The 13294-nt window shown below is 34.2% G+C and overlaps 1 protein-coding gene across 9 annotated transcripts; it reads left to right on the top strand.

Moving 5' to 3' along the window:
- Positions 1 to 83: 83 nt before the first annotated feature.
- Positions 84 to 9145, top strand: LOC110666582 (crossover junction endonuclease MUS81). Of its 9 annotated transcripts, none has more exons than XM_058149211.1 (17): positions 84 to 223; positions 314 to 435; positions 517 to 903; positions 1526 to 1614; positions 1706 to 1784; positions 1890 to 1976; positions 2072 to 2197; positions 3518 to 3752; positions 4658 to 4862; positions 4938 to 5065; positions 5207 to 5355; positions 6227 to 6284; positions 6744 to 6902; positions 7405 to 7484; positions 7642 to 7895; positions 8308 to 8399; positions 8779 to 9145. In XM_058149211.1, the coding sequence occupies exons 3-17, from the start codon at positions 710 to 712 to the stop codon at positions 8887 to 8889; spliced, it is 2046 nt and encodes a 681-aa protein (XP_058005194.1). In that variant the 5' UTR covers positions 84 to 223; positions 314 to 435; positions 517 to 709; the 3' UTR covers positions 8890 to 9145. The 9 variants fall into 9 exon arrangements, with proteins under 9 accessions (XP_058005194.1, XP_058005193.1, XP_058005196.1 ...); XM_058149210.1 differs by having other exon boundaries at positions 514 to 903; XM_058149213.1 differs by having other exon boundaries at positions 314 to 903; positions 1574 to 1614.
- Positions 9146 to 13294: the final 4149 nt, after the last annotated feature.

Raw genomic sequence — 13294 nt, 5'->3', positions numbered from 1 at the left:
AAATTCATTAATGAGCAAGAGAATTATCAAAAAAGCAAATCAGAAGTTTAAGAACATGAAGATCAGAATCCATGCATCACCGTCCGATCTGAAGAAGAGCGTTACGTTGACCTTGTACGGTAAGCTCCTGTCAGTGATGTTCGTGCGCAGTTTCTAGAAAGTGGAAAGCGCAGCAGGTGATATATTATAGTTGCAGATGGATAAGGATAGAGAAATACAAAAAGTAAGAGAGGTTTAGTCCGAACCTGTTTGCTTCGGTAGTCCGAACCTCAGGTGCGGGATGACTTAGACTTGAAATTTTTTTTGTTTTTAGTGGCAGCCGGTCGGTGACTTTAATGGACACGTGGACACTGAAAGACGGATAATAGATTAGATCGGGTAACACAATCCACGGTGGATAGCGATTAGCGCTCATGACACGGCTGGAGTTGGATGGTAGTGGAGATATTTTTTCCTTTTTTTTTTTTAAAGGTTTTGTTTCTTTACATTCTGTTGTGTGCCCCAATTCTTCAGCAGAGTTGGTGTCTTTTGAAAGCCCAAGTTAGGCCCGGTCCACAAGAGAGCAATTTCAAACTCCACCCGATTCGGAAGAATCTGGCGCGATTTCTGATCCCTATCCGCATCAAAACCCTATTAGTAAAACCTCCGTTTCTCCGATATCCCCAAACCCAGTAAAAACCCAGATAATCTATTCCCCATAATCCCACAAATGCAGAACCAGAACCGGGTGTTTTGCCCCGAAAACGAAGAGCTCGTATCCTTCATGTTGCAGAAGAGGCAAGAATTGGCTGAAAGGCCTGAAGGGATATCAGAGAACATAGACATGATTCTTTCTAAGGCTTACAACAGTGTGTGTAGCTCAAAGACTCCAATCAAAACTCTCAAGGACTTATCTCAGATTAAGTAAGTTCATGCTCGCCTTTGTTTCACTCAATTTGCATTTTGTGGGACAAAGTTGGAATTTTTTAGGCTTTCGGGTTACATTTTTTTTTGGTTGGTACTTGGTATTGGGAGTCTATTGGGAAACGATGGTGAAAAAAATCCCCTTGGGGCTCTACATGGCGTCAGCATCATAGTATTATATTTCTGAAATACTATTAAGTGCGTACACGTGTGTATTGGTAATTATTTCAAGGGAAAGCAAGGGTCTTCAGGAGGTAGTAAACAACTTTCGGAAGATAGAAAATTTCGTAAATATAGTATGCGTAATTATGTTTGTATGCGTTTATTCAAATATCTATGTCTCTTTGTTTTTCTATTCCTAGATAATTTGAGTTCCTGCTATGTTATACCTTGTGAAAGGGGGTATTGCATGTGTTAACCTGTAAAAGTGGGAGGGTGAGTGCCAACAAAAATGGTTGAGGATTTCGATGAAGTTGCTGTCCAAACTAGAAAAAGAAAAAAATTCCATCGAATAATTTGTCCAAACAGAGAAAAAAAAGTTTGAGGGTTTTTGTTGATTTTCATGACCCCAAATGCTTTATATTTTGTTTTCTGTAATAATTTGGTGGTCTCCTTTTCATAGGGGTGTAGGTAAATGGATTCTGAAATTAATGCAAGGGTTTTTTGATAGTGGTTCAGGAATTTCTGAGCCAGAAGACTTGACCAAAAAGGGTATGTGTAATCACATTTGAACTTCGTTGATTATGTGTTTATTACATTGTTTTGTTGATATTACTAATCGCATATTGTTTTAGTTAACCAGTTAAGAGAGCCAAAGGAGCAAAACGCTATGTGCCACAAAAAAATTCTGTTGCGTATGCATTGCTGATTACCCTTTACAGGTAACTTGGTCTCCTTTTTTACTTGACATATTTATAATTCCTTTTTTTGATATAACTTTTTTAAAAATGTTTCTGAAATGAGAGTTGAATGCATCTTGAAAATAGGGGAACTTCAAATGGCAATGAATTTATGCGTAAACAGGAGCTTATTGATGCAGCTGAAGCTAGTGGGCTATCTCGGGTTTCTATTTTGTATGTCATTACTACCATCTGAACATACTTGTTTATTTTTAAGTCATTTATGGAAGTGGATAAATGGTTTCACAACTGGGTTTGTTTGTCCTTAGGCAGGAAAAAGGAAAAGGGAAACCTGGACAATTTGGAAGTTCTTCCAGGGACTGGTATAGTGGGTGGAGTTGCATGAAGACATTGATATGCAAAGGATTAGTTGTTAAATCAAGTTGCCCTGCAAAGTAGGCTTTCTTTTGTGGATTTCCATTAGTAATTTTTTTATAGCCAATGCTTTTTTTTTTTTTAATCTTTTCTCTTGTGGGGTTAACTCTTTAATTTTTCTTGTTTACGGTTGGAGGTTTTTCACATTGAAATTATGAGAATGTCAAGTGAATTATTTTTAAAAGTGTGTCTAGTTGTGCTTAAAGCATGAAACCTAAGGGCAACAAAGTGAGGCACGTTGCCCTAAGCATGGTAACAGCAGCTAAAGCTTGTGATTTTGATTAATGCACTGTGCATTCAAGAATGTGCTATATCTTTTTTCTTTTAAATTATCAGTTATTACATTCAATATTTACTCTAATTTGATGATTGATTGCTCTTAATTATAATCATTCATTGTGATACAATATCTAAACGACTTTTACAATACACTTGCTCACACGCACGCATGCAACCTTTTTGTAATGAACTTTGCTCTAGTCTTTTGAGTTAAATAGTCTAAATACTCATCTCTATTTGTGTTCTGAATGTCTCTTGGAAAAAACACCATTAGAAATTTGTGGACTTCATAAGCTCTTCTAGCTTTTAGCAGTACTACTTAGCTTTCTTCAAAGCAAACATCAAAGAGACTCTGTTATATTGATTGGTGATTAGTAGATGGATGATATTTATCTCTTATGAACTGATATATGTGGATGATATTTGCGTTTCATGAATTAACAACTGTTTGTTTTTACATAATGTGGAAGCAGACACATACTTTGGACAAACTGATGAGTTAGTGCTGCTGAATATTATAGTGTGATTTTAACTTTGTATAACTTTTTCTGCATTTATTTTACATCTTTTCTGCAATGCACCTTTGCTAAAGGTGCATGTAGGGTCTTTTGGGCTAAGGATTTGTGCCTTGGGATGGATTTTACCAAAGCATATTAGACTTCCTAGTTACCAAAACGTATAAAAGCTTCACTTTTGGGACACAATGGAAAAAATTTTAAATTTTAAAATGCTTTGAGAGGAATCTTTTGCACTCAACTTGACCATGCATGTGTGATTCATGTATGAAGTTTAGGGAAAACATATCAGCTAGTAGTACATGTGCGTGTTTAAGTGATATGGCTTGAAATGCATTCTTAGTCTATTGCTGGACACTGAATCACTGATTAGTTGTATTATATGTAAATGCTAGTCAACCTGATTTAGCAATTCAACATTTCACAGTGGAAATGAAGTATTGTTTTGTAATCTGATTTATGTACTTAAATTTGTATCTTTCTTAAATGCTGCACATTTCTTGTTTGATCTTTCATGAATAAATGGATGTGACTATGCTATTTTAGGTACATGCTGACTGAGGAAGGGCAGGAAGCAGCTCGTGAATGTCTTTTGAGATCTCGTTTGTTGGATCCTAGAGAAGGTTCAGCTAATGTAGAGGTTTCTTCTGATGTGGACATGGATAATGCATCAGATCTAGAGTCTGCTCACCCTGGTTCAACTTCTTTAGTGATATCTTCATCTGTTGGTTTAAGCAGGAAGAAGAAATCAATTGATGTTCCTCTAGAATCTCTTGAGAGGGTACTCGACTCAACTAAGCCTTTATCCCAAGAATTTGGGATCGGCTATGTGGATTCTCTTTCTCCATTTTAATCGATTTTTGGGTTAAATCCTAGGAAATATGTAATGCTTCTAAGTTTTATTGTATTACTCTCTTCCAAGTCAGTTTAAGTTTACCCCTTCTTTTCTTTCTATCCCCTAACTTAATGTGCTCTACTTGTCTAACTGGAGCCTCCGTATGTCTACGCGTCACATGACCAAATCACCTCAATCTCCCTTCTCTCAACTAATCCTCAATTAGCACCATTCTTATCTTTTTTCTAATACTCTCATTACGGATTTTATCTAGTCTAGTATGACCACTCATCCACCTTAACATTTTCATCTCCGCAACTCTTATTTTAGACACATACGACTCCTTCAGTGCCCAACACTATGGCCGGTCATATGGCTGTACGGTAAAATTTTCCTTTCAACTTATTGGGAATCTTGCGATCACATAAAACTCTCATGACATTTCTCCACTTCAATCATCCGGCTTTAATCCTATGACTAACATCCTCTTGAGAGGGTGTGAATTAAAAAAAATTTATTTCCTGTTTATCTAGTTTAGACCCATGGATTAGTGATTGTTCTTAATTAACTCCATTACTTTTTTGTTCTTAATTAACTCCATCACTTTTTTTTTTTTCTTTTAATTCAGTGTTACTGAATCCTTCCACCCCTCCTCTCCTATCCTTGAGCTTTTAAGAGAAGCTATTGGTCTTAAATTTCTTCAAATGTGGTCTCTTATATTTCTGAGAGTAACGGCTGTAGTTTTAGCAAAGATTTTGCCTTGATTCTTTCTTATGCTTAGTGCACAATTTTTTCCCAGTTGCTATATTATTTTTAAGATTTTCCTCTGACTTAGACTTCCCATTCTGCAGTTTATGCGCATGGGATACACTAAGGAACAAGTACTTCATGCTGTAACTGAAGTTTCAGAGACTTCCCAGAACAAGGAGATTTCATTGCTTTGGCCAGCAGTTCTTTGTCGTCTTCGAGAAGATCAAGTTTATGGTCTCCATTCAGAACCTCAAACCCTGAGAAAGGATTGTCAAGCTAAGTCTACGGCTCACACATTTACAAATGGTAGTAAACTTACCTTATAGATGCTATTCGTCCTCTAACTATTCTTTAACCATATGGATGCTTGTAATCATTCAGTTCAAGTAGATCTTGTTGATAATCAGAGTGTTGGGATGGATTTGACTTCTGATGATGGAAATATTCCAAATTTGCATTCTGTCTGTTCTGCACCTGATGCATTTACCTTGAGAACTTGTTCATCATCTGTAAGTATGCATTTTGATTCAATATTATATTCATCATTGTGATAGAATGCTGTTTCTTTATTCAGAAATGCATTGCATCTTTTTTAACTTACTTTTGGTAACTGTGCATGTTATATCTAAGTTACTGCCTATATCCTGTAGGGTTCTGCTGCGAAGAAGCTGAGTTTGGGTGGCCTGGAAGAAAACATGAATATTTTACGCATGCCGCCTCTGAACTTAGGGGAGAGATTTGAGGATGTGTATGAAGTAATATTGATACTGGATGACAGAGAGCATTATGCCATTCAGGGGTTGGTATTTGGAAGAATGCATAGCTCCTCTTGTTGATATCTATCCTGTCGGTTGACATCAGATTTAAAATCAATAAATTTTCCATATGCAATATTACAAATTACAAAGACCTTATAGGGGTTGGTACTTGGAAGCATGCATAGCTCATCTTATTGATATCTATCCTGCTGCTTGACGTAGGATTTAAAACCAATAAAATTTTTGTAAACAATATTACAAAGGCACTTGCTTTAATGTTTATTGTAAAATTTGTTACTTTTTCTTAGGAAAACAAGAATTTCTTATATAAAAAAAATTTTCTTTTGGGCTGTGTCTTGCTACATAAATTTGGATGATGTAATGACACTACATTTTTAAACTTTGAGTTTCTTTTCTGCTTATATTTTGTTGAATGTTAATAGTTTAAACTTTAAAAATGAACTTGTGTAAAATGATTGAGTTTGATACTGGTCATTCTTTTTTATGTGCTTATTTCTTCATGCAACAGAATAATCATGCTATGTTTCTTATGTATACTTCAGTTTTTCTTTCTCATAGGAAATGTATATTTAGTTACAAGGAAACTTGTTGGCTTGTAAACTGTCATAAAAAAGAGAAATAATTTGCCTCATTCAATCTCCTGTAATAGTTGTATTATACGCAATATAAATCAGTTCTTAAGTGGCTGGTTACAATTTCATGGAATATATTTTGCATTCCTTTGGATGATGTTTCTACTTTTCTTAATGGAGTGTTCACTAAATGTATTATCTTCTAATGGATTCTTTATTTATGTATTCTGTTGTGGTATTGTTGAACTCCTATTATAGTTGCCTTGCCGTACTAATGCTAGTTATGACTGTAATCTGTATACATTTTTGTGGTTTACAGGTCAAAGTACAGTAAACTTATTGAGAGCATTTGCAAAGAACATAAAATTAAAATAGTGGTAAGCTTGCTTGATATGTTCAATGTTATTCTTTGATGTTTCATTGCAGTATCAGTAAGTTCATTATTAGCGTGTGTATACTGCTGAGCAGTGCCGTGGGCATTGTTATATTAATTTGCTCAGCATTTGTCCTTGTCGCTTGAGATGACCTTAAAATGATACCAAAGAGCATAATTGAACTCTTTATCATTTCTGAAGATGCAATAGTACAAAATTGAAATTGTGTTACAGTTCCATGTTGGAACTTCTGCTCTACTTCTAATAATGAATATAATGAAATTTACATTTCCGTTCATCAGTTTCTGTGTTGTGGAAATGCAAATGTCTTATTAATATTCCACTTCATATAACTATCATGAAATTTACATGTCCATATTCCTCTGTTTCTTTGTTGTGGAAATGTCTTATTATTATTCCACTCCATATAACTATCATGAAATTTACATGTCCATTTCTCAGGTTAGGCGGTTACCTGTTGGAGATGGAATCTGGATAGCTCGCCATAAGTATCTGTTCTGTGAATACGTGCTTGATTTTATTGTTGAGAGAAAGAAAGTTGATGACTTGCGCTCTTCAATCAGGGATCATCGCTATAAAGATCAGAAACTGAGGCTTCTGGTTGCATTTCTCGCTGCTTTCTCTTTTTCTTCATTTTAATCCCTGATAATATTATATATATTTATTATTTTTGGTTTACCATTTTAGCAGTTGATAACTGGGTCTGGATGGTTGTTAAGTTCCTATTCTTATTTGTTGTGGATATGACTAGTTATAGGCCTCTTGATTTTTTTTTTTCCTATAAATCCACTGGGGAATTTGAATTTTTCACCATTTTAATGCCTATATAATTTCACATTTTTGTTTCACTATTGCAAAGTTAAAATAGCACAAAAGTCACAATGATAATTTGGAATTTTTGTTCCCATTGGAAATCAAAATAGTTTGTGAAAATCACAAAACATGCTTTTTCTGACACAATGTGGGTTACTTTTAAAGTTTTGGTGGTACAGGTATTTAGTAGCTGTAATAGCACAATTTTGTTAGTGTGAAATGTGTAAATCATTTATTTTGATTATAGTATTTCATAATGACATTCATGCATTAATCTGCATGTTTTTAGAGATGTGGACTTAAGAAGCTGATATATCTTGTGGAAGGTGATCCAAATTCCTGTGAAGCAGCTGAAAGCATCAAAACAGCGTAATCTCTTTTTCCCCCTCTTTCGTAACTGTCAATATTTTGAATTCTATTCCTTGAGAATGGTTAACTGGTAATTGTTGATCTTATAGTACAAATTTATTACTTTCAGGATTTTATGATTACTGGATTCTACTGTTCATTATATTGTTATATGCAGTTGTTTTACAACAGAGATTCTGGAAGGATTTGATGTGCAGAGAACAAGTTGCCTGCGTGATACACTGAAGAAGTATGGTTATCTCACTCACTCAATAACTCAATACTATGGATCGCAGCTGCCTGAGTATAAGCCAAACTGTGCTGGGGTCTGTCCTCCTTTTGATGAATTTATCAAAAGGTGCCAAGACCTGGACAAAATGACAGTCTGTGATGTATTTGCCATTCAGCTCATGCAGGTACCTGACATTTCTTGTAAGTGGATTGAGCAACTTTATTTGAAGGAAGTGCTACAGGCCATTCAGTTAACTTTTATGAAAAAATTGATATACTGAATGTATGGGTCTTCTGCACAATCATTCTCTAAAAACCAGTTTTGGGCTTATGAGTTCAATGCAGATTTGAATGCATGCTCTCATGGGCACGTAGGCATGTGCAGGTGCATTTAGGCATACACATACACTTGGTCCATCTGAGCCAATAGGATTCCTTGTGTTTTGGTTCACCATGAACTAGGTCTAGGCAAAAATGAAGAAAGAGAGCGAGAGAGAGCGAGAACATGTTTCTAGGATATCATGGTTGATTTATAAATTATATTATATGTTTAATTTCTTTCATGTAAAAGTTCAGAGAATATTTATGATCGTTATGTCTTGGAAATTACAAGTGCAGGTTCCACAAGTAACAGAGGAAATTGCCATTGCTGTTCTAGATCTGTATCCAACACTTGTATCTCTTGCCCGTGCCTATTCTCTGCTTGTGAGTTCTTACTTTCTACTTGGGGACTTTCTTGAGCAAAATAATGATAATCTATCAGAATGTGGTTTTCACAGTTAAAAAAAAAGCAGGGAAATTTTAACTTATTCACTGACCGGCATATGGTTTGGGCCCATTCATGGTCTTGAATTTAGTGATTTGACGGGGATAAATGACACAGTATGTTACTACCATCTCAACGAATTTCTATTGTGGCCTGCATGCACATATCTGCTTAGTGCTTAGGCTCAATGTTATATCTAAAGATTCACATGGTTTCATTGGTTATCTTTCTTGTATTTATTTGTGTGACTTGGTGAACTTTATTTGCCAAATTTCTCCTTATTTTATCTACTTTAACATCAACTTTTTGCCTTGAAAGGATGGTGATGTCTGTGCACAAGAGGAGATGCTTAGGAAGCAGAGTAACAATGCTATTAATGCAACTGCTAGTAGGAATATCTTCCGATTGGTCTGGGGCAATGACCAATGAGTAGTCTTCTGTTAATGAGGACATGATGTCGATTTTCTGGAAGCAAAAGATATTTGCTTCATTATTGCTGTGCTTTTGTCTTGCAATGTAAAAAAGATCGTACACTGTTATTAGAACAAGATCATGAGTAGCAATTTGTATATTTTGCGGTAGAATCATTTTTTTGATTGTAAAGGTCAACAAATAGATATGTTCTGTGTTTGACAGTAAAATAGTTTGTTGTGTTACAGTTGCATAACAGTGATACTCAACTCAACTAAGCCTTTATCCCAAAAATTTGGGGTCGGCTATATGGATTCGCTTTCTCTACTCTGAACGATTTTGGGTTAAATCCTCAGAAATGTGTAATGCTTCTAGGTCATGTTGTACTACTCTCCTCTAAGTCAATTTAGGTCTACCTTTTTTTTTCTTTCTATCCTCTAACTTAATGTGCTCTACTTGTCTAACTGGAGCCTCTATGTCTACGCTTCACATGACCAAACCACCTCAATCTCTCTTCTCTCAACTTATCTTCAATTGGCACCACTCCTACCTTTTTTTTAATTTTCTCATTATGAACTTTATCTAGTTTAGTATGGCCACTCATCCACCTTAACATTCTCATATCTGCAACTCTTATCTTAGATGCATACGACTCTTTCAGTGTCCAACACTCACTACCATATAACATAGCCGGTCGTATGGCTGTACGGTAAAATTTTCCTTTCAATTTATTAGGAATTTTACGATCACATAAAACTCCCGTGGCACGTCTCCACTTCAACCATTCGGCTTTAATTCTATGACTAACATCCTCCTCACATCCCCCATCTATTTGAAGGACTGAGTCTAGATATTTAAAGTGATTACTTTGGGGCAGTATCACCCCATTCAAACTAACTCCTTCCCTATCACCAGTTTGGCCTTCACTGAACTTGCAATGCATGTATTCTGTCTTCATTCTACTTAACTTAAAACCCTTTGACTCTAGAGTACTTCTCCAAAGTTCTAGCTTTCTATTGACTCCTTCTCGTGTCTCATCTATCAGAACAATATCATCCGCAAACATCATGCACTAAGGAATACTCTCTTGTATATGTTTCGTCAGTTCATCTAAAACTAATGTAAAAAGGTAAGGGCTTATGGCTGATCCTTGGTGTAATCCAATTGAGATCGGAAAATCTCTTGTGTCCTTTTCCACTGTGCGCACAATAGTAGTTGCTCCTTTATACATATCTTTCAATACTTGTATGTACCTAATAGATACCCTCTTTTGTTCTAACACATTCCATAAGACCTCTCTTGGAACACTATCATAAGCCTTCTCCAAATCAATAAAAATCATGTATAGATCTTTCTTCACATCTCTATATTTCTCCATCAAGCTTCTAATGAGAAAGATCGCTTCCATAGTTGAACGACTGGGCATGAAACCAAATTGATTGAGAGAGATAGAAGTATCATGACGTAGTCGATGCTCCACAACTCTCTCCAACAACTTCATAGTATGGCTCATGAGTTTAATTCCCCTATAGTTTGAGCAACTTTGTATGTCTCCCTTATTTTTAAAATTAGTTACTAAAATACTCTTCCTCCATTCATCAGGCATTTTCTTTGAGTTTAGAATCTTATTAAATAATTTAGTTAACCATGCCATTCCTATATCTCCTAAATACTTTCACACTTCAATTGTTATTTCATCGGGTCCACAGGCTTTATCCATTTTCATTCTCTTAAGTGTTTCCTTTACTTCTAAAGATCTAATCCTTCTAGTATAATTCACATTCTTTTCTATTGTTCTATAATTTATATTTACGCTATTACCATTTTGACTATTATTAAAGAGATCATTAAAATAATTTCTCCATCTTTCTTTAATGTCCTCATCTTTTACTAACACTTTTCCTTCTTTATCCTTAATGCACCTAACTTGATTGAGATCTTGACCTTTCCTTTCTCTCCTCCTTGCTAATCTATAAATATCTTTCTCCCCTTCTTTAGTTCCAAGTTTCTCATATAACTTTTCAAAGGCCTGTGCTCTTGCTTGACTAACTGCTTTTTTTGCGTTGCATAACAGTGATCTTCAAAATTTATTAAAAGAACTAAATGACCATTTTCAACCAATTGAATGGTTGGTGATGGATTGAGTGCAACAATGGCCTTTGATATGTGGATGTAGAGGCTACTTATTGTAGGAAACTATACAAAATTGCATAGAGATACTATGTCTACGTGGACATCTAAAAGTATCTTACAACTAGGAGACAATCATTCTACCTATGCATCTTCCTTTTCAACTTGTATTTGAATTCACAAGCTACAAAATAAGGTAAATGAGTTAGACAATACACTCCAGCTGCTATTATTATAGTGTACTCTTGAAAGTTTCTGGAAAACTGGACTCGTGATATTCTCAAGTGGTAACTAAACCTCAAATTTTAGCCTTTCTTTTGATGCGTACGCATATGCTTTTCTTGTATCGGCTATATTTCAAACACAAGTGCAAGCGTTAGGCTTCTTGTGCTTCAAACTCAGTTCTGCTTGCGAATGCCAAAGAAACTAGACCTTTGAATGAACTCATTTTTGGTTTTTTGGATGATTTTGTGATTACCTAGATCAAGTTTCAATCTGGGCTTTATTTTGGGATGAATTTGATGCTCAACTATTCATATAAATTTCATTCAAACAACGGAAAAAGACTGCTTAAATTGATATATAAAATCCTGCAAGTCCAATTTTGATAAATTAAGTATGAAATATTATTAAATTTAGAAAGATTGTTAAATCATATTTAATTTATTATTAATATAAATTTATATAAATGATTGAGTTGGTTTACATCAAGCCATCTCATAACATGGGTATGGGTAGAGTGAAGGCTTCAGTGGATGGAGGAATTTGCTTTTGCCATTTTGTGTGTTTTGTTGGGTGGTTGAGTAAGAGTTCAGTTGTGTGGACAACGACAAGCTTATTGGGTTTCTCAGGTAAGTGAAGATACTTGGGAATAGTTCATGGGCTATCTAGCCCTTGATTGAGCCCAAACATTTTTAGTTTCTTTATCCTTACTGGGTGTATAATAATAAGTTTAATAATTTTTAAAATAAATATTTATATAAAATTAATATAATAAATCGCACATATAATTAAAATAATAAATATAAATATTTAATTTAAAGAGTAATAAAATTATTTTTATGTACCATCAAAACTTATAAATTACAGTTTTTTTGTCATTATGCATTTGAAAGTTGTTATGAAAAAGCTATTTCTTAAATCCAAAATTTAAGATTATGAAACATTCTTGGGGGTCCTTCCTCTTTTGTTTTTAGCTTCACAATGTTGTAAACCAAAAGGTTTTGATTAACTTGTGAACGGCCACTGAACTACAAAATGAGTTTCCTTGAAAACATCCTCATTATACTTTGTTAAAACCGATAGCCCTTCAAGACAAGAAGCCTCCTTTCATAGCAAAATGCCAATTTATAATGTCTTCCTCGCTCCCTATCTCAAAACCATCAACTCTTTACTAGTTATTCTTTCTCTTTAAAACTAAAAGTTGATATCTAGACCTTGAAATCACATCCCCTTTTCATGTCTTTTATATATATCCCATTTGTATTTAGAGAGCTTTTATTGATTCTGACCATCTACCCTCCTAAATTTTAATAATTACAAATATTATTATTATTATTATTATTATTATTATTATTATTATTATTATTATTATTATTGGATAGAACTAGTCAACATAGGATTTCATTTGCTGCTCTATGCATGTATGTATGACAATAACTTTTTTTATTTTCAATTGTTTAAAATTATAATAAAAATTTTCTACCATTATAATCTGAGTTAAAAATCAACTCATAACATGTATAGTCATTTTATTTTATTTTTTTTCTCTTGGGTTGATGTTTTCTAATGAATTAAAATAATGATGCCCACTACATAGATAAAACTGAAAAAGATAAAAATGAATCCCTAGTTTGACTTGCCTATCTTTGGCATTTTTGAAAGCAAAGACAATAACAGATGCTTTGAGTTGTCTACTCATAGTTTGATGGTAGGTGTTGATTGTCACAGCTAAAACATTCATAAATACATAACTTACAAACTTTTTCTACTATTATTCCCATTAGCTTCCTTTGCTTAAAACATAACAATCAAAGGTTTAGAAGTATAAATAAAGGACTATTCTGAAAATATTAATTTTTTAAAACATAATACCAAATAGATCGATAGTATATTCCTATAACAAATTTGTACCAAAACCTAGTTCTAGAATGAGGAACCTCTATATTTCCCATCAAAATTTTAACTAATATACCTTTGTATTGTTACATTTCCAATGGCACTATTTCACATGCTTTGCATTTTGAACTATGATATTATACAAAAATACATTACATCAGCTAAAGTGTGAGAA

Source organism: Hevea brasiliensis, chromosome 6 (genome assembly GCF_030052815.1).
Source record: "Hevea brasiliensis isolate MT/VB/25A 57/8 chromosome 6, ASM3005281v1, whole genome shotgun sequence".
In the NCBI taxonomy this organism is placed as follows: Eukaryota; Viridiplantae; Streptophyta; class Magnoliopsida; order Malpighiales; family Euphorbiaceae; genus Hevea; species Hevea brasiliensis.
This window is presented reverse-complemented; position numbering and strand designations above follow the sequence as displayed.